Source organism: Ambystoma mexicanum, chromosome 10, assembly GCF_040938575.1.
Source record: "Ambystoma mexicanum isolate Mex_15411 chromosome 10, UKY_AmexF1_1, whole genome shotgun sequence".
Classification (NCBI taxonomy): Eukaryota; Metazoa; Chordata; class Amphibia; order Caudata; family Ambystomatidae; genus Ambystoma; species Ambystoma mexicanum.
Window position 1 is genome coordinate 1234195380 of NC_090932.1, and position 25419 is coordinate 1234220798.

General features: G+C 46.4%; 1 protein-coding gene across 2 annotated transcripts in view; it reads left to right on the forward strand.

The window, feature by feature from the left end:
- Positions 1-25419, forward strand: part of NOS1 (nitric oxide synthase 1) — an 833905-nt gene that overhangs the window by 668994 nt on the left and 139492 nt on the right. For both annotated transcript variants that reach the window (XM_069619207.1, XM_069619208.1), the window contains exon 9: positions 15728-15867. In XM_069619207.1, coding sequence (XP_069475308.1) covers positions 15728-15867 — 140 coding nt within the window. The remainder of the gene's footprint in view (positions 1-15727; positions 15868-25419) is intronic.

A 25419-nucleotide genomic window follows, 5' to 3' on the forward strand; every position in this document is an offset into this window, starting at 1 on the left:
CTGACAATGGACTGCATTTTGTAAATTAATTGTTCAAGCAAATAGTTCTCATATTAGGCATTAAGCATACAATTTCCTCAGTTTATCATCCACAGGCGAATACCATCTGTGAAATGGATTATTGAAGGAAAGGATTGCAAAAATACAAATGAATCTAAAGAAGGGATGGCTACATTGCCTACCTATTGCCTTACATGCCATAAGAAACCAGCCTGGCTCAGACCAGCCTCTAACTCCTCATGAGTTGGTGACTGGATGGCGCATGAGAACCCCCTCCTTGCACCTCCAACTAGGTTAAAAAAGGATGCCCATAGTGTAGCAAAGACACTAGGTCATGAGATGCATGATTACCTAAGAAAAATGACTGCAAGTGTTTCTTTCATGTCTCAACAGGTTAGGAACCAAAGAGAGGGGTCAAAGAGAAGCGACAACGATGATCAATCCATTGAAGCAGAAGATTTGTTAAAACAACCCAGCCTATGCCCTCTCCTTTATACAAGACTTACCTCCTGAAACTCCTACTGCTTAGCGACCCTTCCCCTAACCCTACTGAACAGGACACATCTTACTCTCCAGTGAGCCCACCTGGGCCTCTTCCCCCTAGACTTCTGCACTGCATGCCTGCCACGTCCATGGCCTTCACCCAGACACCCTCTATTTCCTAACGCCCCCACCTCCCCTTCCTTCTCCCCACCTCATTTACTTGCATTTTGACAATAGCTAGATAGATAGGTATTTCTGGCAGTGTTGATAAGTCTGTTCCATTTGCTCACTGTCTCCCACTTTGTGTGTGCCATTGAGTAAGTGAGGTGGCGTGAGCATGTGAGTGGATGTGGGTATTAATATCGTACATGAGTCAGGGAGTGAATGTGAATATGTTCTTTAGCCCTCTATAAAATATCCTTAAGGGACATATCCTAGACCTACCTGTGTATGCCACCACCCTCCCAGACGCGGTCTGAACCCAGAATACAATATAAATAAACCCCAGTTCCTCCAGTCCCGTGTTTCGAAGATTAAAGGAGAGACAGTGAATGTCGGCGCTTCCTTTCTGCAAGCATGGTCTGGAAGCTCTCCGATTTGGCTTTTCAATTGATCTGTTGTGTTATAAATTTACAAACAGCTGCCGCGCTAAGGGTTCATTTTAGCAACGCCCCTTTCTTCTTTTATTGTCCATTTGATTCTGCATTTCAAAGCTTAAACTCTCCAGTGGCAGGATTTAGATGACATTTATCAGAACTGAGAGTCCACATAAAGAGAAAGCTTCTCTCATGAAATGTCATAACTCTTCAGTTAATCCAATCCGGGAGAAAGGGTCTCCATAGATAAGACTATAGGACTTTTAGTCGGTATGTTATGTTACAGTACACTTTTCACCATTGCAGTTTGCAGCAACATCCCTAAACCAACCTAACTTCTCTATTCTTAATGCGGTCGTGTTAAGTTGATGCCCCTGTATTTTATGCTAAGTTAAAGGTTCTTATACCGCACACTGTCACCCCATGTGTGGTCCCTTGGTGCTCCGGCGGATCTGTGAAGCAAGAGGGTAGGGGAAGTGTAAGTTAGTAGGACTGACCTGGAGAAATGAGCAAGAGAGCTGTGGTGTGCTGTTGGTAGCTGCAGTTCAGTTTACACCGTTCGCTGAGCGTAGGTGTGATTTTCGCTCGGCAGCTGTCATGTGCTGTTCTGAAAGACTGTGGTCTGTTACATTGTTGTGATTTTAGCGAAGTGCGTGCGGTTTGTAGTGCTGTAGAGGTATGCTTGTGTTTAGTTCAGAGTTTGCAAGGTGTATGCAGAAGGATGAGTTTGTTAGTAGGGTTGGTTAGTGGTAGTACCCTATCTTACCCTCTCTGATTCGACTCCCTACGGCACATATTCCTCCCCCTGTTGTACATTGTGGTGTGCTAGAATTATCACTCCTATATTGTGTGCTGAGGTGTGGGTCGTCAACAGGGCTATTCAGTGGCAGTACCCTCTCCATCCCCAGTGTTCAGTTCATTTGCTGCCCACATCCCTTCCCCCTTAGCACATCCCGGTTTGCAGCCAGCATAACCCCTGTGGACCCCATCTCCCCCCCGCCAAGGGGGGATGATCTATTCACTGTGCCCTTGTGCTCCCTGTGCCTCGTGGTCCATCTGTTACAAGTTTGGGAGGCCCCTCTCTCCCCTTTTTATCAGAGGCCCTCTATCTGTGGTCCAATTCAGTTGGTACCATCTTTCACCCCTGTATCCTACATGGCTGAACTCCCCCAGGAGCACATCAAGCTCCTATAAGGAAGATGTCAACCTCTTGTCAGCCTTTTAGGATAAGTATAGGTTGATGAAGTCCTGCAGATATCCAAAGTGTACCTGGGGAACCATTTCTAAAGAGTGGATGGACCCAAACAACAAACTCCAAAACGGCACTAGGTTGTTTCTCCACCCGAACCTGATGTGCTCTATTCGGTCGCCTCAGACTAACTCCCCCAGCATTCAATGTACACTGTTCTAACCATTCACTCTCTCCAGAATTCAAAATAACCCATTTGCTTCATCTCTCCCTCTTTACATCATACTCCATGAGCCCACTTCCGCCTTACATTATGTGTAAGTCAAATGCTGAATCCAGCAATAGACTTCTGCATCACTGTAATAAAGAGGGCCTTCCATTCCTTCTTAGTAAGGGTGTGGCCCGCCTTGGGCAGATGCAGCTATGTATAAAACAGATGAACAAGTTACTTCTTACCTGGTAACGTTCCTCCGACGTATTCCTTATCTTGATAGATCATCTCCAGCTTGCTGGCCTCGGAAAACATTTTTTCAGTAGAGGGCACTGCGCGTCGATGTCCCTCGAGCCGATGTCCTTCGACAGCCTCCGTTTCGGCGCCAACGTCATCATGCGTATAAATAGACTGGCGCAGCGTCCGTTGCTCAGTTCCGTTTTGACGTTAACAGTTGTTTTACATTAATTGGTTAGTGACCCAGAAGGAGCGTAAGCTGTAACCAAAAGGGAAGTTTTACTGAGGGGGCAGCCGCACATTAGTCTCGAATTGGTACCCCTCTTTGAAGGGCCGAAGAGGCTGCGATACCCCTGGTTGAATGAGCCCTAAGATTTTGAGGAGGCTCTTTCCCTGCCAGTTTGTAACATTCCAGAATGGCTAAAATAATCCATCTGGAAATGGTCTGTTTTGTTATCGGGAATCCCAATTTGTGCCCTGAGTAACCTACGAACAGTTGGTCTGTTTGCCTAATCCTAGCAAGTCTGCTGATGTAAAAACTCAAAGCTCGCCTTGGGTCCAGCCTATGCAGCCTTTCTTCCTCTTTCCCCGGATGGGGAGGGGGATAAAATGAAGGTAAGGTAATCTTCTGAGTGATGTGGAACTCAGAAACCACCTTTGGGAGAAAATTAGGCTTCACTTGTAGGACAACTTTGTCTTTATGAAAAATTGTATTAGGGGGTTTACACGATAGAGCTTGTAATTCGCTCACCCTCCTAGCAGATGTCAATGCCACTAACAAGACAGTTTTAAGGGTGAGGAACCTTAGTGAACAAGAGTGGAGTGGTTCAAAAGGAGTACCCATTAGGAAATTTAAGACTAAATTTAAGTCCCATAAGGGAACTTGGAATGGTCTTGGAGGATAGACATTGGTTAATCCCTTCAGAAATTGTATTACTAAGGGTAACTTGAAATACGATGGTTCCTCTGCAGTGCTCTTGAAGATCGATAGCGCTGCGAAATAGCCCTTGATAGTGCCAACCTGAAGGGCCGAATTTGCCAAATAGAGTAGAAAAGATAACACCGTTGGTGAACCACATGAAAAGGGGTCGATATTCTTTTCTCTACACCAGCTGCAAAATTTGTTCCAACGTCAGCCGTATAAAGTCTTTGTTGCTGGCCTTCTTGCCGAAAACAACACCTCCATGACGTCATCTGGGAGGTCCCAATCCTTGTACCTCAACCTTTCAGATACCAAGCGTGAAGGTTGAGGGTTCTGATGTCTGGATGGAGAACCTGACCTCCCTTCTGCGAGAAAAGATTCTCCTTGAGTGGAAGACGAATTGGAGTGCAGATGGTCAGGGTACCACGTTCTCCTGGCCCAGTCCTGGGCAATTAGGATCATGGCTTTCCGGAACCTTCTCAACCTCCTGATCATTTTAGGAATGACAGGGACTGGAGGAAACATGTACAGAAGTGGAAACTCCCAGTCCACTACGAACGCGTCCCCTAGAGCTCCTCTCGGGGGAAATTCCCTTGAACAAAACTGATCGCACTTCCTGTTGATACTGGAAACAAACAGATCCACTTGAGGGGTTCCCCAAAGGGTGAAGATCTGTTGAAGGACTTCCTGAGCTAGTTCCCACTCGTGGAAGACTGTACTCTGCCTGCTCAGAGCTTCCGCTGTCAAGTTTTTCTCTCCGGCTAAGTGAACTGCCGATAGAGAGATTCCTTCTTGGATTGCCCAAAACCAGAGCTGCATCGCCTCTCTACACAAAGGCAGTGATCCTACGCCTCCTCTTTTGTTGAGGTAGTGCATGGCCACTGTGTTGTCCGTCATTATCAGGAAATTTTTCCCCTGTACAGCTGGCAGAAAAGCCTTCAGCGCTAGTCTGATTGCTCTCAGCTCTAACTGGTTGATATGTAGACTGGACTCCGATGGAGACCAACGACCGCTGATGGTCAAGTCGTTGGCATGGGCTCCCCACCCCGTAAGTGAGGCATATGTGACTACTGTTATCTCCGGCCATGGTTGCCAAAACAGTTCTCCTTTCAAGATGTTCTCCTGGCAGGCCCACCACTGAAGGTCTCGAGCCACCTTGTCCGGAATCTGAAGGAGATCTGTCATTCTTCCTGAGAATTGTGACCACTGAGTTCTTAGTGCCCACTGAAGAGATCTCATTCTCAGGTGAGCCTCTGGCACAAGGAAGATGCAGGATGCCATGAGGCCTAGCAACCTCAAAATGTCGAAGGCTGGGAGACGTTGGGCATTTTGAAACTTGGTGACCATCTGTAGAATATCTTGAGCCCTCACCTCTGGTGGTGAGGCTTTTCCCAGGGAAGTGTCCAGGACCGCTCCAATGAACTGGAGTCTCTGTGATGGTATCATCTGTGACTTCTTTAAATTGAGGGAGAAGCCCAGTTTGTGAAGGAAGTGGCAAACATAATCTAGCTGGATCTGAGCTTGTTCCGGAGATACAGCCCTGATCAGCCAATAGTCCAAGTAGGGGTAGACGTGAATCCCTTCCCTCCTTAGACTTGCAGCCACTACCGACATTAGCTTGGTGAAAACCCTCAGGGCGGAGGTCAGCCCAAATGGCAGAACTGGAAATTGATAATGAGAATCACCAATTGCGAACCTCAGGTATTTCCTGTGTTTGAGATGGATTGGCACATGGAAATAAGCATTCTGAAGGTCCAGAGATGCCAGCCATCCTGGAGCTGGAGGGCCTGAAGGATCTGAGAAAGAGTTACTATCTTGAAGTTGTCCTTCCTGAGGAACTTGTTCAATACTCGTAAGTCCAAGATAGGTCTCAGTCCTCCATCCTTCTTCGGTATTAGGAAGTAGGGGGAGTACCAGCCCTTGTTCCTCTCCGCTACAGGTACCGGTTCTATGGCACCTTTCTCCAGCAGGTCTACAATTTCCTACAAGAGGAGTGGATCTGGAACTTTCCGAGAGCTGTTCCCCGGTGGATGGCTCTGAGGAATGCGTAGAAAAGGCAGGCAGTAACCTTGGACAACTGTCTCCAATGCCCAAGCATCTGACGTAATAGCCTGCCATTCCGTCAGATGTTGAGTTAGCCTGCCCCCTACTGGTGTCTTGTGAGGAGAGTCCTCAGAGTGATTTAGAAGCGGCTGATGCAGGTGCCGAGGGTAAAGAAGCACCTGCTGCTGCGGCTTTTGTATTTTTACCCCGTCCACTTCGGGTGAGTCTTTTTTGACCTCTTTGAACCGACTGTCCTCTGCCTTTTCCGAATGCGGAATAAAAGCGAAAGGACTTACCTCTCCAAGAGGTTCCTGAGGGGCGATATGGCGTTTGACGGATTGCAGCTCCCAGGGATTTATCTGCTGCTTTGGATGTCTGTAACTTTTCTAGGCTGTCATCCGCCTTCTTACCAAACAAAGAAGAGCCGTCAAAGGGCATATTTAAAAGTCTGGCTTGTACATCTAGAGCAAACCCAGACTTTCGCAACCACGCAAATCTGCGCGTTGTAGTACTTGCCGCCATGGCCCTACTGATGCTGTCAGCAGAATCAATGCCAGTTTGAAGGGATTCGCACATCGCGTCTTTACCATCCTTAATGATGTTTAGAAACGCTTCCCTTTCTTCTCCCTCTGGGAGGTAGTCAGCCGCTGATGAAGCACACTCCCAAAGTGTATGGCTGAACCTTGCGAGTGTACAAGTAGCGTTAATAGATTTCGATGCCATGCTACATGCAGAAAAAACCTTCTTAGCCATAGAGTCGTATCTTTTGTCATCCCTGTCTTGTGGAACAGTAGGGTATGCCGATCTACTGCCTGATGCAGTTGCTGCTTGAACAACCAGACTCTCTGGAGTTGGATGTTTAGATAAAAATTCAGGGTCAGTAGTAGATTCCCTATATTTGGCTGATAAATTCTTGTTAACCGCCGGGATAACCTCAGGAGTTTCCCAGTTAGCCAATATCTTCCTTTGTAATGAAGCGTGAAATGGAGCCACAGGATCCTCCTGTGGGCCTTTAACTAAAATGTCTGTAAGGTCATCCTGTTGGAATGCAGGTGAAGGTGTAGACCAACCCATGAATTCTATAATTCTTGCCATTAAAATTCTGTAAGGGGTCTCAGCATGTTCCCCTGGATCTGGTCTGGCAAATTCTATTTCTGGGGAAGTATCTAACCCACTTGCCTCATGTAAGGATTCTCGAAGGTCCTTCAACCTATTTTCCTCAGAGGTAAATTCCTGGTTCTGGTGTTGCAGATCTCTGCAACCCAAAGGGTCTTTCTTGATCCGAATCCTCCCCTTCCTCATAAATTGAAGACAAAATGATCAGACCTTGGAAATGGCTTAAATCCCATTTCCAGAGCAGTCGGGGCTAAATTTGTCATAATTGGTTGGGAAACGTCGACGTCGTCGACACGACGTTAAAGGCTTCGAAAACACCGGAAAAGGCGTTGAGAAGATTGGAAGAGGCCTCGAAGAACTCGAGAGGATCGGGATCCTGCTCGTGGTTGTCGATGACCTCGAAGTCATGACAGAGGCCCTGGGTATGACCACTGACTGTGAGGTAGTGACGGCCGTGGGTTTGTTCTTTTTTGGCGTCGACGTCAAAGACGGCGTCGATTCGATCGACCTATGCGTCGATGAGCCCTTCGATAATGGCGTCGATGATGCGAATTTATGCGTCGAAGGGACCTTCGACGATGGCGTCGATGGCACAGTGCCTTTGCTCGAGGGTTTGTGACGCTCTCGAGTAGTTTCTTTCGCCGGTTGCAACAACTCACGGCGTTTAGATTTTTCAGGTCTTTCACCCACGGTATCACCCTCAGCTGTCTTCGAGGGAATCGAGGCCGCTTTCTCAAAGACGCTAAGCATCCTTTTACAGAATTCCTCCCACTCAGCCTTAGAGCTATGTTTTGTGGGGCAGGTGACTCTTTCCGGAGAAACAGAAGAAGAAGACGAGGAAGGGGATCTTCGACGTCTCTTACTTGAATGCTTGGATCTCAAAGAGTGGAGGGAACTGCTTCGAGACCTAGAACGAGAATGTTTCCTGTGTCGGCGAGGAGACGAATGTCTCGACTCTGCCGAGGAAACTTTCAAAGGAGTTTTAACTGCCTTACCTCTCTCAAGCTTCCCCAACGCTCCTTCAAGGCTTTCGCCGTCATGGACATGCAGTCCTCGCACTCCGAACATTGGTGCTCCGATCCCAGGCACCACAAACAGATCCTGTGAGGATCTGTCAATGACATTTTCTTTCCACAGCCTCGACATTTTTTGAAGCCGGACCGTGGAGTCATCGGTTCGGATGAGGAAGCCATCGAGTAAGAGTTGGTATTCGAGGAATAATGAAAAATATATTCTCTGACTAACGAACTGAGCAACGCGATTCTGAGGCCCACGAAGCGCGGAAAAACAGAACTGAGCAATGGACGCTGCGTGAGTCTATTTATACGCATGATGAAGTCGGTGCCGATACGGAGGCTGTCGAGGGACATCGGCTCGAGGGACATCAACGTGCAGCGCTCTCTACTGAAAAAAACTTTCCGAGGCCAGCAAGTTGGAGATGATCTATCAAGATAAGGAATACGTCGGAGGACACAATCCCTTCGAATGATCTGTAAGACAATCGCCTTTATCTCATATTAAGCAAAAATATTTCCATTGAGGGCTGCATTCAGACAACGCTTTGCATTCAGACTCTAAAGTGAAAGTGAACTTTCAGGGATGGCTAGAAGGTGGTAGTGTGACATGTGTGGCTTTCTCTTTAGGGGCAGGGTAAGCGCTGAGCAAAAAGTCAAATACATAAATGTATAAACAAGACACTCGATTAGGCCAAGTGAGGATCACTATAAATATTGACTCGGCATGCCATATCAAAATTCAGTATTTTGATTGGCTGGAGAACTCTGTGAGTTACCCAGGCTCATGACTGTATTGTACGTATGTCTAGGCAGCCTAACAAGCAAGCAACATATCGATGTACAATGTGAGGTGAACTGATATAAAAGAATGTGGTGGGATCCAGATACTTTCAGAGTGGGGGGTGGCAGATAAAAGGAGGGGAGTGTGGGCTGAGTGAAAGTTGTCGATCTGTGTCTTGGTTTTTCCCAGACAATATAGCAGAGTTCCAAAATGTGTGTGGAGTTCCTCTTCTTGCCATTACGCTAACATTCCCTGATGTCGATGTGTGGTGTGAAGAGGGAAACTCTCACGCAGCTCAGAGAAGTCCCCGATGCTTAGTTCGGCTAGGAAAAAGATCTCACTTCAGTCCAAAACTAGGGATATTTCGTTCATATCCTACGTCTGGCCTCAATTGGCACCTGGACTGCCTGCCGGGGGCAGATTCGGGGCAGACTAGGGTCCGAATCTAAACTCCCTATGATGAGGATTTGCTCTGGGGATGTCGAGATTTTCCTCTGGTCAATAATTACCTGGAACAGCGTTTAGCCTGTGTGATCTTAGTGTAAAGATGTATATGAGACGCCTGCATGTGTTGATGTGATAGGTTACATTGAAAGCCTAGATATTTTGTCAATGTGTGCTGCATTGAAATCCCACAGTAGCTCATGCAGCAATGTCAGTGCAGCAGTTTTGTGCTCTTCTGCGAGTGTTTGGGGTATCTAAAAACACTCCAATCTCAGGCCTGTGCCGTTCTTGACACGGGTTAGCGAAGGAGGACCGCATTAAATTCAAGATTGGGTGTTTCGTATTTAAATCTCTAAATGGACTGGCACCAATTTATTTAGCAAATACATTAAAGCGGTATCACTCTACTCGGGCTTTAAGATCAGAAGATCAATACATGCTTACTGTTCCGAGGTCAAACTGTGTAACAAGAGGTGATTCCTGTTTTTCAGTCGCTGGTCCCAGCCTATGGAAGAGCTTGCCCCTGAAACTAAGAAGGGTAAACTCATTATTGACCTTTAGAGCATGCCTAAAGTCTTACCTATTTAAATAGACGTTAATCCTTTTGTTGTTTCCTTGTTGGTAAATTTAGCTGCAGGCTTTAAGTATCCAACGGATTCTCTTTGTGTGTTAGGTATATGTTTCATCTGCGCCAGGATTCGATTCAGTTCGTTGTGTACGCAATATAAATCCTTCAAAATTCAAATCAATCTCAGTATGAAGCCTTTCGAAAACCATAGATCCACCCGAAATAAATGTAAACTAAAATGACTGTGTTTATCCTTCTGTGTTTTGGATTACATGCCATAGTCTTATCATAGACAGAAGTGTGGTTGGTACCCGTTGCTGAGCCGTTAGTGTATTATAAGTTAGATTTGAACATATGTATGCACAGGCTGGATGCCAACATCCTCAGAGCCTAATGTGGAACTTGTCTGCACATTTGAATTTAAAGGTCCTAAGGTCTCAAATCGGATGTAACCCTTAAAATAGTAACATGTCATAATGAGAGGCTGCAACACTTTCCTATAGTTCACCTACAGTCATTCTAATCTTTATCACAAAAGGTGGTAAAATTAGTTGTAGACATTTCAGGAAAGTTGAAGATGGTCAGGCAAACCTCTACTTATGGCTTCACAACCCACTTAGTTATTGAGACATTTGTAAGGCAAGTGTTCCATCTATATTTTCCTTAAATAACACCTGTTTTGCACACGCTAAGTACATGCCAAGGTACACCACTGGGCTATCACTGGCAATAACTGACAAAAGTGTAGTTTCAATGAATTCTATACACAATTCATGTTTTGTGTGCACATGGTGACTTGTTTTGCCACTACATTTACTTTCTGTGCTCTGTTCTTCGATAATGCTGTGATATTGAGATGTACCCACAAAGGGAACAAATAAGCAAAGACAAATTAAAAACAGACCGCAAATTAACTAAAAAAGATAGATTGATGATACTGATAGATTTGATACTGGCAATGGTGAAGTCCCATCTGATGTCTTCAGTAATGTCATTCATTATATGAAAAATGCTAATTGTGATGTAATGTGAGATGTCATGAGCTGTTCCTGGCGGTGGTGAGTTATGCTTGCATTGGTAGGCATAACTGTCATTTTCAGTGGGTCAGTAGATTCTCCCTCGAGGGGATCTTCCAAGGAGGGTATATCAGCATGCTCAGCATGACTGGGTACCAGGTCCTTCATGCCCACGGCATATACAATTGCCATTCCTATTTTCTTTCCAGGGGCATATTCCACCCCGTTGGGAGCATGCTCATACCTCACCAATATCAGGATATCCACCCGGGGGTGCTATATTCCCCTCCAAAACCTTTCTAAAGCTAAAGCACATAGACCTAAAATGGCTGCCAGACTGAAAATGTTCATTGGCCAATCACAGCCGTAGATCCTGATTTGAGGGTATCAGGTAATAATATCGCCAAATATATGGTCACCGTAAATAAGATCGCCGGCGACATTATTACATGGAACCGATTTGAGTGGAATTTACACAAAGCTTGTGAACACAACTGCCAAAATGTTTCTTTGTTCTGGAGGCCCATTTGTTTTTCACTAACCCAAATGTAGTGTCTAAGTTGACGCAGTTGGCAACTTTTCTGCCCTGTTTGGTGTCAATCCATCCAGCAGCTTTTTAGCAAGCGTTCCCTATTTGAGTATAATTGGGAAATTTGTTTTGGGAGCCCTCTGCTATAACTTTGCCTTCTTGTTGTACAAAACATCACAAAAGATTTAGAGTGGGAATGAACTTTTTTTATTTGTAGGAGGTTGCATGTACTTTTGTCTACGGGTGCCAATGATATAAACCTCACAAAGATTTCCTTCTTAATACAAAATTCAACTTAAACCCAATTACACTGGTGTTACCATAATGGTTGTCATGTTAAATGGTGTGGAAACACAACAGAAAATGCAGCGCATGTAGCGGCTGCCCCCGCGATGCCGTTTGATGGTTTACTGATTGGGTATAAAGAAGGCACAGTATTCCAGGTGGACCCAACCCGTGAACAAGTAGTAATGTCGGCCACCATGTACACATTTGGTGACTGCCATTACAATGGATCCTCCTAGATTATGTCGGTAACAAAACAGGTGAAATAGAAGGGGATTCAAACCTCTCCACCGGCATCAAAATTAGATGTGGCGATGACGCTGGTGCGACAAATGACTCTGTTTCCCCACTCTGGGTGAGGAATGCATTCCAAAATGCCACGTATGGTAAAATACAGGCCCAGAGATTGCCTCTGCCTATTTATTTATCATTGACTCCATTTAACACCACTTTCAAAGTGAAGTCCCATGTGTATATGCTGCTATGGGCTGCATGCCTTAGTATGTGGCCCAGGGTGTTTATTGCGTTTTGGAAGGGTGCCCATGAAGGTTTGTGATGGGGCTTTCAATATTCTTTTGTCTTGTTTAGTTTTTATCCTTTTTGGTTTTTATCCTTTATATGATTTTCAGGAATGTTTCGGGGGGGGGGGGATAAACTTGAATGTGATCCCACACGTGACATGGGAGTCCGTCACTCGAGCCCCACAATAAAACTCTTTAGACACCTGTATACCGTCCTCTTCTTTTCATCATTTTCTGAGGGAATCCCGCCACTTTTAACCCAGAAAGAGAACTTAAACTGTGAAACCCTTTATTAAGATATCGTCACATGAACTGCTGGGAAAGCCACTTTCAGTTTTTTAATGCATGCGTTTTGATCACACTGAAGTGCATGGTACCTTATCGCATGCCTATCCCATCATGTTTTCTCCCTAACGCTGCTCCCCCTATTTTACAATGTTGTGGACCCTTTCACAGAATGCCTTTGTCTTGTGAATTCTAGGGAGTCATGGCATCCACAACCAAATCCTCCTCAACAGTGAGATTGTCATGATCCATCACGTGGCTCCAGTTGGATTAAAATATTACGTTGATGATGTACATACACCTATTAATGAATAGATGCATGCAATTCGATTAATGTGTTGATTACAAGTAGCTATTGACAGATGTGTTAGAAGATGTATCGGAAACACCAGATGATCTCCCTCGACCTCTTGATGTTACTGTTAATGTCAAGGAAGCCCTTTCAAAGGTTATCTTTAATATTGAATGTGTTGTCCAGAAATAACTACATTAGCAAGGAATTCTTCATCTCTTGTCAAATATGATTATTTTATTGATTGTTTTATAGCTTTGTATACTTCTATTAAACAGATAATGACGTGTGTATGTATACACATACTTTACCACCTCTTGTCACAATAAAATTAATGATAAAAAAATAATTTAAATAACGTGTTTTTTGCACTCCATTGTGTGCATAAAACGTGCAAGGATAGATATGAAATTTGGCAACTGTTGGCTTAGGTATGCCAGAGGTCTGGGGGTTACTAAGAGCGTACCCATTCAGCTCTCAGGGCCCAACAACCATCCTCCAGTAACAAACGCAGAACTCTGCCAAGGGCAAGTTAGAACTGTCGTATATTACACAAACCGCCAGGGATCATACAGGACATTTGTAAATTCCCAGAATCACTGCTCCCAAGCCTGTGCCGGGCCTTTTTGTTGTCCCCTTGCGTCACAACATGGGCCCTTCCTCGAAAAACCTATCAGTCCTTTTAGTGGGTGATCAGAGTGGTATCCCTTATGGATAGCACCTATAGATCATGGTTGATTGGCCGTTACATGTCAGATGGCTGGCTTGCCCCTTCCCCAAGAAATTATCTATTACATTGTTGCAGGGTCGCAGGATTACCATTGACCCTTGCCCCCTGCCATCCACCCCTGGACTTCTGTGCCATGATTGGCTGGAACTGGTCTCCCCAGGCCTGGGACCCAGCTCTGTTCACAGCACCTGTGCACCTCTTCAAGGTGATGAGAAGGACTGTTTTCCCAATGTAACTGTTAGCAATACCACTTTTGCCTGTGAGAGTGCCCTCAATGTTGCAACTTTGTGAACAAGTCCCTGTTTCACTTCATGTCTGTTTTGCTGAAAACCGTTTGTTTTCCCACCGCGGGTGAATGACCATTGTCTAGCTCGGCTGCATCACGTGGTTGAGGAAATCGAGCTCTTTTCGTCTGCAATTTATGAGGATTTATTCTTGTTTTCTGCAGACAGCCCATTGTCGTTTTAGGTTTGGAGTGTGTTACGTGTCTCTGACCTTGGCTGCAAGCCCTGGCCTGCTGTTCTGTACAACCTGGTTCTAAATTTCCCTCGTACTGCGGCTTGTGGCCTCATGTAATCCTCATTATACTTATGCTATGATTTCTATGTATTTGTACCGTGCTATGTTTCCCATAGGTTAGTTGTATTAAATCTTTCCAGGCTCCTTATGTGATCCTGTAGTTCCATAGGGTTAGTTGTCATAAGCATATGCAAGCTTGCGCTCTTTGTTGCCTTGCATTCAGCGTTTTTGCACTTAGCTAATGAGAAAAATAATAAAAGCATTTGACAGTATGTATATGAATCTGTCCTCAATCTACAGAACTGTGTAAGCATGTTCTGTGTGTGTTCACTTGTATGTTTCTGCACCTTTGTGCATGGCTGTGAGTGTACTTCGTGACTAACGCTGCTATGTCGTGGTGTCACAAGTGACGTCAGCACAGTTGTTTCTCGGCATAGTCAACGTCATTCATCGAGGCATTTGGGTCCATGACTAATGTTGAAGCACCTGTATCCATAAAGACATTGATTGGATAAGGTTTGAATCGCTGTCTAAGAGAATATCTGTCAGCATACGTGGATGTCACTGGCCCTCCTGGGGGCTGTCTGAATAATGAGTGGCTTTGTGCGTTTTTGACTCTTTCGGCCATCATGTTCATGGGGGTGAGGAGGGGCATTACAGGGAACCTCTTTTCAAAACCTTCCCCACATTTCCCAAATGTGAATATAACAGTGATAAATGGCACAATCCTAATATATCAAAATGGTTTAAAAGAACTTCCTCTCATTCTTAGTACAATGATGGACATGTAAGATGTACACACATGTCTGGAATCCATATATCCAACATGTTTCTGTCATTGTGTTAAGTGTGCTAACATTCTTCAGGGTATCACAATTTACAATAATTGTCGAGGACAGGAGAACAAACACACACCAAACTTCCCCTAGACTTATTCATTAGGTCTTTTTCATTTATTTAGAATTGGGAGACTGAATACTCCAAATACTGCAAATCACGCTGCTCAAACAGAATTACAAACCCTGTGGAAAAAATTTGAAGGAAGACAAAAGATTCAAATAAACATGAAATTGAGTGTACAACAGAAGTACTTCAAAACCAGTCTAACTTATAAAGACTATGGAATTGTTTTTTGCCACCTCAACAATTTTTGTAAATTGTGATTCCCTGAAGAATGTCGGCATAATTAGCACAGGGGCAGTAACGTGTTGGATATATGGATTCCAGACAGGTGCACACTTTTTAAATGTCCACCATTGTACGAAGAACGAGAGGAAGTTTTCTTCAACCATTTTGATATATTAGGATTACACCCTGTTATATTCACACTTTGGAAATGTGGTGAAGGACTCCAAATTTCTTATCTATCCTTGTGTGTTGTTTTCACACAATTTATTCACAAAATGTATACAAATTATTTTTGTACAGTTGTTTTTATGTGTGACAAGAGGTGGTAAAGTGTGTGTATACATACATACATTATCTGTTGTTCAATAGAAGTATACAAAGCTATATAACAATTAATAAGGAATCACATTTGACAGGAGATAATGAAGAACGTCCTACTAATGTAGTAAATAGATTGTAGTAACCAAGGGTCAGCAAAGGATTCTTTCTAATTTCCTGGGTGTCTTCAAGTAGTAGACTGTTCGGAAATAACTAAATGTTTTACTCAATGTACATGAAAGAACACACGTGGTGGGAGAACAATGTCCTTAGAATATGCTGTTTAGGCACCAGGAGATTAAAAGTGGTCGACCTTCTGCAAAGACTCCTGGAATAGGAATGGGCATTGCTTCCAGGTGTCTGGCATGTGCAGTTCACTAGCTCTGAGCACCCAGGTTTAGAGCTGCTGGGAAGATGTGGGCAAACAGGAAAAGGCTCTGTGCAACCATGGTACCTTGGAACAGTAATGCCACAAGACTACATTTGTTTTTGTTGCAGATTTGTATCCAGCAGGGCTGGAAGGCTCCCTATGGTCGCTTCGATGTTCTACCGCTCGTCCTACAGGCCAATGGCAATGACCCAGAACTCTTCGAGATCCCTCCTGAGATGATCCTAGAAGTGCCCATCCGGCACCCCAAGTAAGGCATGGTCTGTGGAGCTCAAGCTAATGGCGCTTGCATAGGAATCAGAGTCTTGGCTGTAGAGCCTGGGTTAGGTGAGAACATTTTGCAGCAGCAGAGACTTGTATGAAATGTCACTTAAATGAGTGAAGGGGAAGATCCTTAAAATCTTTTCAGCCTCTCCACACTCTTCCCCCAATTTATATTGATCCCAAAGACTCCTTGCTTTCTCCACTGATCCAGTCTCAATTTAAACCACATCATGGCTCTGCCCCTTCACTCCACTCTGGCGAGACGAGAGACCTATACAGAGACTGGGGACATCTGGCCACGCAAGGCCTCCAAGCCAAACTCTACCATCAGGGTCTGGGGAGCACAAGGGGTGTAGCAAACGTTCGGCCTCTTCAATGGCTGTATGCATGTTTTACGTCTGGGTTAATCGCTCACAGGTTAAGCGCTGAACTCAGACATGGGGCCAGCATGCACTTCACAAGTTCTTCTCCTGCGGCCAGGTCAACTCGGACCTTCTTGCTTCCAAGTTTGATACATTAGGTAACATTAAAATGAATATTTACATCTGTTAATACAGTGCTTAGAGGTGAATGCATCCGGCATGGAGCGCTATATACGAACACAAAATAGTTTAGACCACAAAATCTCATCTTTTCCCTGGGTGAGATATATGAGCAGACTAAGGGCCCACCAAGTGAAATATGCACAGATTTGAATCTCGTGAGGGCCCGCTCGGAATATCATTGTTATAAATTCAAAGAAATGAGTACCATTGAATCGGATAATGAAGCCTATTATTCAAGCACCTGAAGGTGTGCTAGGGCGTGATGTGTCCTACAGAAATCTTATTCATTCATGTGATCCACTGACTGTGACATGCCCCTGCAAACATGGATCATGACATTTCCTTCCTTCAAACCCTGATGGCCTTCGAGGGAGCTTTACAGGTTTTTGTTTTGCTCTCCCCTGGTGCCTTTGGCATGACTGGATGGCAAATGAATCTATTAGAATAAGGGTCATCTGTTTATATCTGGAACAAGCAACAAAGAAAGGAACTCTTTGCTAATCTTTTCTTTGCTGGTTGGAAAACAGCAACAGGCCTGTAGGGATTAGGGGCCGTGGGTGTACTCTTAATTCGGAGTATACACTTGTTAACTGACCATCCAACAACTCTCTTCTAAAGTCAAACAAAGGTCTCGAGGCGCTACTGTTCGCCAAAGGAAGTGAGGCTGAGCAGTGAGTGTAACCTTTAAGAATCAGCGCATGAGTTGTGGGTTGCAACATGACCCTTTTAGGGATGCCATCCTATCATTTTAGCCACTTTCCTTTTACCTAAAATATCATTTAGCACTAAAAATGCACAAATGTAGTTTCAAGGGGTAGGTGGTATAAACCCGTGCTTGCTCTTTGCAGCTGGTTGTGAGAAATGGCATTGAGGAATGTCAAGCCTTTCGCACAAGTGTCTCAAGCTCATATTGTAGTGATCCGGCCATTTTGGTGTTGGTGGCTCTTCGGTTGCAACCGGCCAGGAGGATAGCTCAGGGGCAAAGCATTCACCTTGGGAACAAGATGAAGCCATGGAACATGGGTTGATCCCTTATCCGGCAATTAGAATCTGGAGGAGCAAAATAAATCACCAATGAAAATAATAACCAACAATGGGGGAGGGGCGGTAGAGGGATGTCATACTTTGGGGCATCCACAGAAGGAATGCACAGAACCCTTTCAGTGGGAGAGAATTGCCGGGGCTGGGCTTTCGCAGTGCAGTAACACTTACATACCCATTGGAGAAACTGATCTAGCCCATTTGCTCGAGACCCATGTGTTCTCGTTTTTTTTAACACATTTCCTTACAAATATAGATGGTGGGTTGAGTTTAGGTATTTAATTATGGTGGGTGGGTGTAGGAGGTTTTCGGGGGTCTCCCTCAACATTCGTTTTGCAAATAAATGTGAGGGGGGTTGAATATTGCAAACAAATGGGCCTCCAGCAAACATCATAGAACCAGAGAAACTAGTGCTCAGGACACACCCAGGATGTTGGACTCTGCATAAAACCACCACTTGCACGTGTCCAGATTTTCATTGCAGCTTCCACAAAAGGGAAATTGATAAATCTCCCACCAGTCCCGTCAGGGCGAGGACAACTTTTCTTTTGCTGGCAATAAAGAGACTTCGGGAATCAAGACCTCGCCCAAGGACTTTACAACTGAAATACAGGTGAGTTTAGGACCACTCCTGTCCGGAAAAGTGAGCTTTTGGGTTCTGTATCCTCATCAGGATGGCCATGTCTAGGGACAGCAGTCAGGGTGGACTTTCACAGTCACCATGAGATAGAAAATACTGCTTCTTCAGGACAAGAGGGCTTCATGAGCTTCCTCTGGCACCGCCATGAGGCCAACTTCTCCAATGCAGGATCAGAATCTTGAAACTAGACCCAATACACACGGGATCCTGGTGCTTAGGCAGGTCTCAGATGTCAGTGGAAGTTGTAGCTCAGAATGAGGGGCTTATTTCCTAAAGTGGCATCATCCTGCCCTTGAACCAGTCACATCATCTATTTAGTGATGAGCTTACAATGATTTCCTCTCCAAATGAGGACAAAAATACAGCCCATTAGCAGTTCATGCAGACTTTCTAGTGTCCCCGAGTCTAACTAGAGAGAACATTGTGGGGAAATGTCCCTTGACCCAGTTTCTGAGATATGAGTTTTTGGACAGCTACTGAACTCTGATGGAGAAAATGCTAGTTGTGCTTTAAACTGGTTACTGGTGTGTATGAGACTTGCTTTATATCCAAACATGTATAGTCCAGTATCCGAAAGTCCTCATGTTGTAACTGCATCCATTATCAAATATTTACAATTGCTCAGCTGCAGTTTTTTCACATTTGCCAAGGCTAGTGTCCAGGTGGTGCCTTCTGTCCCTGTCCAACATGGGGGACATTTCTACTTATTGCCCAAAAAGGGGTCCCGCTAGTATGGGCTTCATGCTTATCCCCCTAAGGAACCCTAGAAATAAAGACACAGAGACCAGTGTTGGATAAAATATTCTTCATTAGATGTAATGAGTGCTTTCCGTTCTGTGTGTGTGTATGTATGCGTTTCTGTTTTGGGTTAAACCATCCAGCCCACCATAGGGCTGGATGGAATGTTAAGAAAAAGAAGGGAACGAAGGAACATAACTCCCCTGCCAAAGAATAGGCTAGGCAGGGGAGACATGAATCCTAAGGGGATTTAAAAAAGGAACAGTTCAGATAGTTGGAAAGAAGAAAAAGACAAGATAAAGAGAGGAGAAAGAAAGCAGAGGCAAGCAAGAAAACACCTGGGGGGAGGGCACTGCCTCGGGCGCCCGCCTCCAGAAATCTGGATGCTGTCCGTGTGTGGGGGAGCCTACAAGGAGTTAACCGTAAGGCTGAGCTGCTTGGTAGGGGCAGCTCTGCCACCCACGGGGCCATGTAGGGTGTCAGCCCGCCTGGGCGCCAGATCAGATGGACCCATAACTATTCAAGGGCCCGGACAGTGTGAGTGGGGATCCTTGGGCCAAAGAAAAGATCAGCCCAGTCTAGGCGTGTGAGGGTGGGGGGAGTGAACCAGGCTGCCTAGCCGTGCCCCGAGTCAGCCTGCCTCATGGCCAGCGAGGCAGGCCCTTCTAAAAGTCCTCCCGGGCCACACAAGCTAGGTGGTGGCCAGGAGGTGAAGAGCTGTGAGTGTGCTCCGCCCTCCTTGGTGCAGCAGTGAAGCGAAAGTCCTGGGCAGGCTCGCCGGCCAGCCCAGGTGAAGAGAGGAAACTAGGAAGTCGCAGGCTGCTCAGGTGAAGGAAAGTCTAGGGCTACCACAATGAAGCAGCCTGTGTGAAGCCCTGCAGCCAGCCCCCAGCGTCTCTACAACGCATTGCAGAGGGGGTAAGAAGAGTAGCCAGCCGCAGAGGTGGCGCATCCCCAGGTAGCGGCATCCCTATTAAAGTGCGGATGCCACCTGTGGCTAAAATGGTGCTGGAGATTGGTGGTTAGAGTGGTGGTGTTCCAAAGCCAACGAGACGCCGTCAGAAGTCAAGATGACGCTGTGCCATAGAGGTGACGTGGGCAGCCCACACGCCAATGGGGCCACCCTGAACATTTTAAAACAAGCTGCAGGTGCAATGTTGAGTGTGGGTGGGGCCCTCAGCCTACGGGGCCCACCCAGAAGATTGATGAAGACCATGGTCACGGTGGTGACTGTGGGCAGACCCCCACACAAGCAGGGGCTGTCAAGGGACAAAGCAGGAGCGTGGGCTGAGCAGTGAGCATGGCTGGCTCCATGTAGTGGATGGGGCCACCCAGAAAAAGTGGGGCCAGGCACCATATGTCATCAGTGGACAGGCCCCATTCACCCATCCACCAGAGACTGCCCAAGGACAGCTCCAAAAGTACTGAAAGTGGGTGACTAACTGTAGCAGTCGCCCCCATTGTAATATGTTATATATTGTACGTCAATGTATGTTTGGGTTTATAGTTAATAATGTGAATTTATATTTATAATAGGTAATGTATAGAAAAGCACTGTAGGGGATAAAGTGGGGAATAATAGGAGGAATGTTAAGTGGGACAGTTAAGTAGATGTAGGGCGTCACTTATATATGAGGATATTAAACAGATATAAGGGATTAGAGGGGAGACACCCTGCCGTGAGGTAGCAGATGGATGTGGCAGTCTGCCTGAGGCCGCTAAGGGCAATGAGACCGACCAGAGAGTCAATGCTCTGGCCTCACACTCCATGTGGGTGGTACCAAGACTTAGGGAAGGGGTCTGTTGTGCCAGACTCACCTTAGGGGTACTTGAGTCCCCCCAAAGAAGGGTGGGCTGGCGTTAAAGATCCCTGTGTAGATGGTTCCCACGGCAGGGGAAAGTTAAGAAGGGGACTGGAAAAGTTTTAAAAAAATAATTTGTTTTGATAAATGTAGAGGGGTCTCTGTTGGGAACCCTATAAAATCCACTCTGGTGTCTGTGTCCATTAGTAAGGTAAGACAGGGTGTAGCCCATCTCCTGTTAACATCAATTTTATTTACAGGTGCAGCACCCCGCCCTGTCCAGCTGGTCTGGAGGGCCGGTGTGGTGGCTCCCATGGGGACTGTCCCTTCTCTGGGGAAGGGAAATGGTCACCCCTTGTCTGAACAAGGGGTGGAAAACGGGGGCTACACTGGCATATCTGAGAAGTCATTTACCTAGCTTTTTAAAATGAAATGATTGGGTTTGAACTAGGTTTTTTGGTAAGGTTACCTGAAATCCGTGTACAGCTTCCCACTGCAAGGAGCATTTAACATAGTGTGCATCATTACAACAATCAAGCGAGTATGCTAAATTCCATTTTGAGATTTTGCATGATTTTGAATGTGGCAAACAAGTGCCAACGACGGACATAGCTCTCAGCTGGTCCCTTTACACAGCTCTCTGCTGGTCTAGTCCATACACATAGCTCTCCGCTGGACTAGTCCCTTCACATAGCCCTCTGCTGGTCTAGTAGCTTCACGTAGCCCTCTGCTGGTCTAGTCCCTTCACATAGCTCTCGGTAGGTCTAGTCCCTTCACATAGCTCTCGGTAGGGCTAGTCCCTTCACAGAGCTCTCAGCAGGTCTAGTCCCTTCACAAAGCTCTCCACTGGTCTAGTCCCTTCACATATCTCTTGGAAGGTCTAGCTCCTTCCCGAATTCTCAGCAGGTCTAGTCCCTTCCCATAGCTCTCGGAAGGTCTAGTCCCTTCCCATAGCTCTCAGCAGGTCTAGTCCCTTCACATAGCTCTTGGCAGGTCTAATCCCTTCACATAGGTCTCAGCTGGTCTAGTCCCTTCACATAGCTCTTGGCAGGTCTAGTCCCTTCACATAGCTATCGGCAAGTCTAGTCCCTTCACGTAGCTCTCGGTAGGTCTAGTACCTTCACATAGGTCTCAGCTGGTCTAGTCCCTTCACATAGCTCTTGGCAGGTCTAGTCCCTTCACATAGCTATCGGCAAGTCTAGTCCCTTCACATAGCTCTCAGTAGATCTAGTCCCTTCACATATCTCTCGGTCGGTCTAGTCCCTTCATATAGGTCTCGGCTGGTCTAGTCCCTTCACATAGGTCTCGGCTGGTCTAGTCCCTTCACAAACCTCTCCACTAGTCTAGTCTCTTCACATAGCTCTCTGCAGGTCTAGTCCCTTCACATAGCTCTCGGCAGGTCTAGTCCCTTCACATAGTTCTCGGCAGGTCTAGTCCCTTCACATAGCTCTCTGCAGGTCTAGTCCCTTCACATAGCTCTCCGCAGGTCTAATCCCTTCACCTAGCTCTCTGCAGGTTTAGTCCCTTCACATAGCTCTCGGCAGGTCTAATCCCTTCACATAGCTCTCGGCAGGTCTAGTCCCTTCACATAGCTCTCGGCAGGTCTAATCCCTTCACATAGCTCTCCACAGGTCTAGTCTCTTCACATAGCTCTCGGCAGGTCTAATCCCTTCACATAGCTCTCGGCAGGTCTAGTCCCTTCACATAGCTCTCGGCAGGTCTAATCCCTTCACATAGCTCTCGGCAGGTCTAGTCCCTTCACATAGCTCTCGGCAGGTTTAGTCCCTTCACATAGCTCTCGGCAGGTCTAATCCCTTCACATAGCTCTCCACAGGTTTAGTCCCTTCACATAGCTCTCGGCAGGTCTAATCCCTTCACCTAGCTCTCGGCAGGTTTAGTCCGTTCACATAGCTCTCTGCAGGTCTAGTCCCTTCACATAGCTCTCAGCTGGTCTAGTCCCTTCACATAGTTCTCGGCAGGTCTAATCCCTTCACATAGCTCTCGGCAGGTTTAGTCCCTTCACATAGTTCTCGGCAGGTCTAATCCCTTCACATAGCTCTCGGCAGGTCTAATCCCTTCACATAGCTCTCGGCAGGTCTAGTCCCTTCACATTGCTCTCTGCAGGTTTAGTCTGTTCACATAGCTCTCTGCAGGTCTAGTCCCTTCACATAGCTCTCGGCAGGTTTAGTCCCTTCACATAGTTCTCGACAGGTCTAATCCCTTCACATAGCTCTCGGCAGGTCTAATCCCTTCACATAGCTCTCGGCAGGTTTAGTCCGTTCACATAGCTCTCTGCAGGTCTAGTCCCTTCACATAGCTCTCGGCAGGTCTAGTCCCTTCACATAGCTCTCTGCAGGTCTAATCCCTTCACATAGCTCTCTGCAGGTTTAGTCCGTTCACATAGCTCTCTGCAGGTCTAGTCCCTTCACATAGCTCTCCGCTGGTCTAGTCCCTTCACATGGTTCTCGGCAGGTCTAATCCCTTCACATAGCTCTCGGCAGGTTTAGTCCCTTCACATAGCTCTCGGCAGGTCTAGTCCTTTCACATAGTTCTCGTCAGGTCTAATCCCTTCACATAGCTCTCGGCAGGTCTAGTCCCTTCACATAGTTCTCAGCAGGTCTAGTCCCTTCACATAGCTCTCTGCAGGTCTAGTCCCTTCACATAGCTCTCCACAGGTCTAATCCCTTCACATAGCTCTCTGCAGGTTTAGTCCCTTCACATAGCTCTCGGCAGGTCTAATCCCTTCACATAGCTCTCGGCAGGTCTAGTCCCTTCACATAGCTCTCGGCAGGTTTAGTCCCTTCACATAGCTCTCGGCAGGTCTAATCCCTTCACATAGCTCTCCGCAGGTCTAGTCCCTTCACATAGCTCTCGGCAGGTCTAATCCCTTCACATAGCTCTCTGCAGGTCTAGTCCCTTCACATAGCTCTCGGCAGGTCTAATCCCTTCACATAGCTCTCGGCAGGTCTAGTCCCTTCACATAGCTCTCGGCAGGTCTAATCCCTTCACATAGCTCTCGGCAGGTCTAGTCCCTTCACATAGCTCTCAGCAGGTTTAGTCCCTTCACATAGCTCTCGGCAGGTCTAATCCCTTCACATAGCTCTCCGCAGGTTTAGTCCCTTCACATAGCTCTCGGCAGGTCTAATCCCTTCACCTAGCTCTCGGCAGGTTTAGTCCGTTCACATAGCTCTCGGCAGGTCTAGTCCCTTCACATAGCTCTCAGCTGGTCTAGTCCCTTCACATAGTTCTCGGCAGGTCTAATCCCTTCACATAGCTCTCGGCAGGTTTAGTCCCTTCACATAGTTCTCGGCAGGTCTAATCCCTTCACATAGCTCTCGGCAGGTCTAATCCCTTCACATAGCTCTCGGCAGGTCTAGTCCCTTCACATAGTTCTCGGCAGGTCTAATCCCTTCACATAGCTCTCGGCAGGTCTAATCCCTTCACATAGCTCTCGGCAGGTCTAGTCCCTTCACATTGCTCTCTGCAGGTTTAGTCCGTTCACATAGCTCTCTGCAGGTCTAGTCGCTTCACATAGCTCTCGGCAGGTCTAGTCCCTTCACATAGCTCTCTGCAGGTCTAATCCCTTCACATAGCTCTCTGCAGGTTTAGTCCGTTCACATAGCTCTCTGCAGGTCTAGTCCCTTCACATAGCTCTCCGCTGGTCTAGTCCCTTCACATAGCTCTCGGCAGGTCTAATCCCTTCACCTAGCTCTCTGCAGGTTTAGTCTGTTCACATAGCTCTCTGCAGGTCTAGTCCCTTCACATAGCTCTCGGCAGGTTTAGTCCCTTCACATAGTTCTCGGCAGGTCTAATCCCTTCACATAGCTCTCGGCAGGTCTAATCCCTTCACATAGCTCTCGGCAGGTCTAGTCCCTTCACATAGCTCTCTGCAGATTTAGTCCGTTCACATAGCTCTCTGCAGGTCTAGTCCCTTCACATAGCTCTCCGCTGGTCTAGTCCCTTCACATAGTTCTCGGCAGGTCTAATCCCTTCACATAGCTCTCGGCAGGTTTAGTCCCTTCACATAGCTCTCGGCAGGCCTAGTCCTTTCACATAGTTCTCGTCAGGTCTAATCCCTTCACATAGCTCTCGGCAGGTCTAATCCCTTCACAAGGCTCTCAGCTGGTCTAGTCCCTTCACATAGTTCTCGGCAGGTCTAATCCCTTCACATAGCTCTCGGAAGGTCTAGTCCCTTCACATAGCTCTCGGCAGGTCTAGTCCCTTCACATAGTTCTCGGCAGGTCTAATCCCTTCACATAGCTCTCGGCAGGTCTAATCCCTTCACATAGCTCTCAGCTGGTCTAATCCCTTCACATAGCTCTCGGCAGGTCTAATCCCTTCACATAGCTCTCCGCAGGTCTAGTCCCTTCACATAGCTCTCTGCAGGTCTAGTCCCTTCACATAGCTCTCAGCTGGTCTAGGTTAAGATATGAGTTGATAGAGATTGGTAGGCAGATCAATCTAATTCTTTCTGTGGAAAAGCATTGGGCTGGAAGAACTGTTTTGTGGCTTGCAGCAGAAACCTGGGCGATTTCTGATCAAAACGTAGTGTCTAGCCCCCCAAATCACTGTATTTAAATTGGTTTGCTTTCAGTGGAAAGCGCCACTGGGAGATCTTTCACTGATGGATGCTGAAGGTCCCTCTGCAGGTCGAGTGGTGCATGGGAACGATCTAGCGAAAAGAAACAATTCCAATCATTCTTCCCCATGCATGATTGATAAAATGTAGCCAGCATTAGCACCCAGCTTGCTCAGGCCTGCCAATCTGGTTG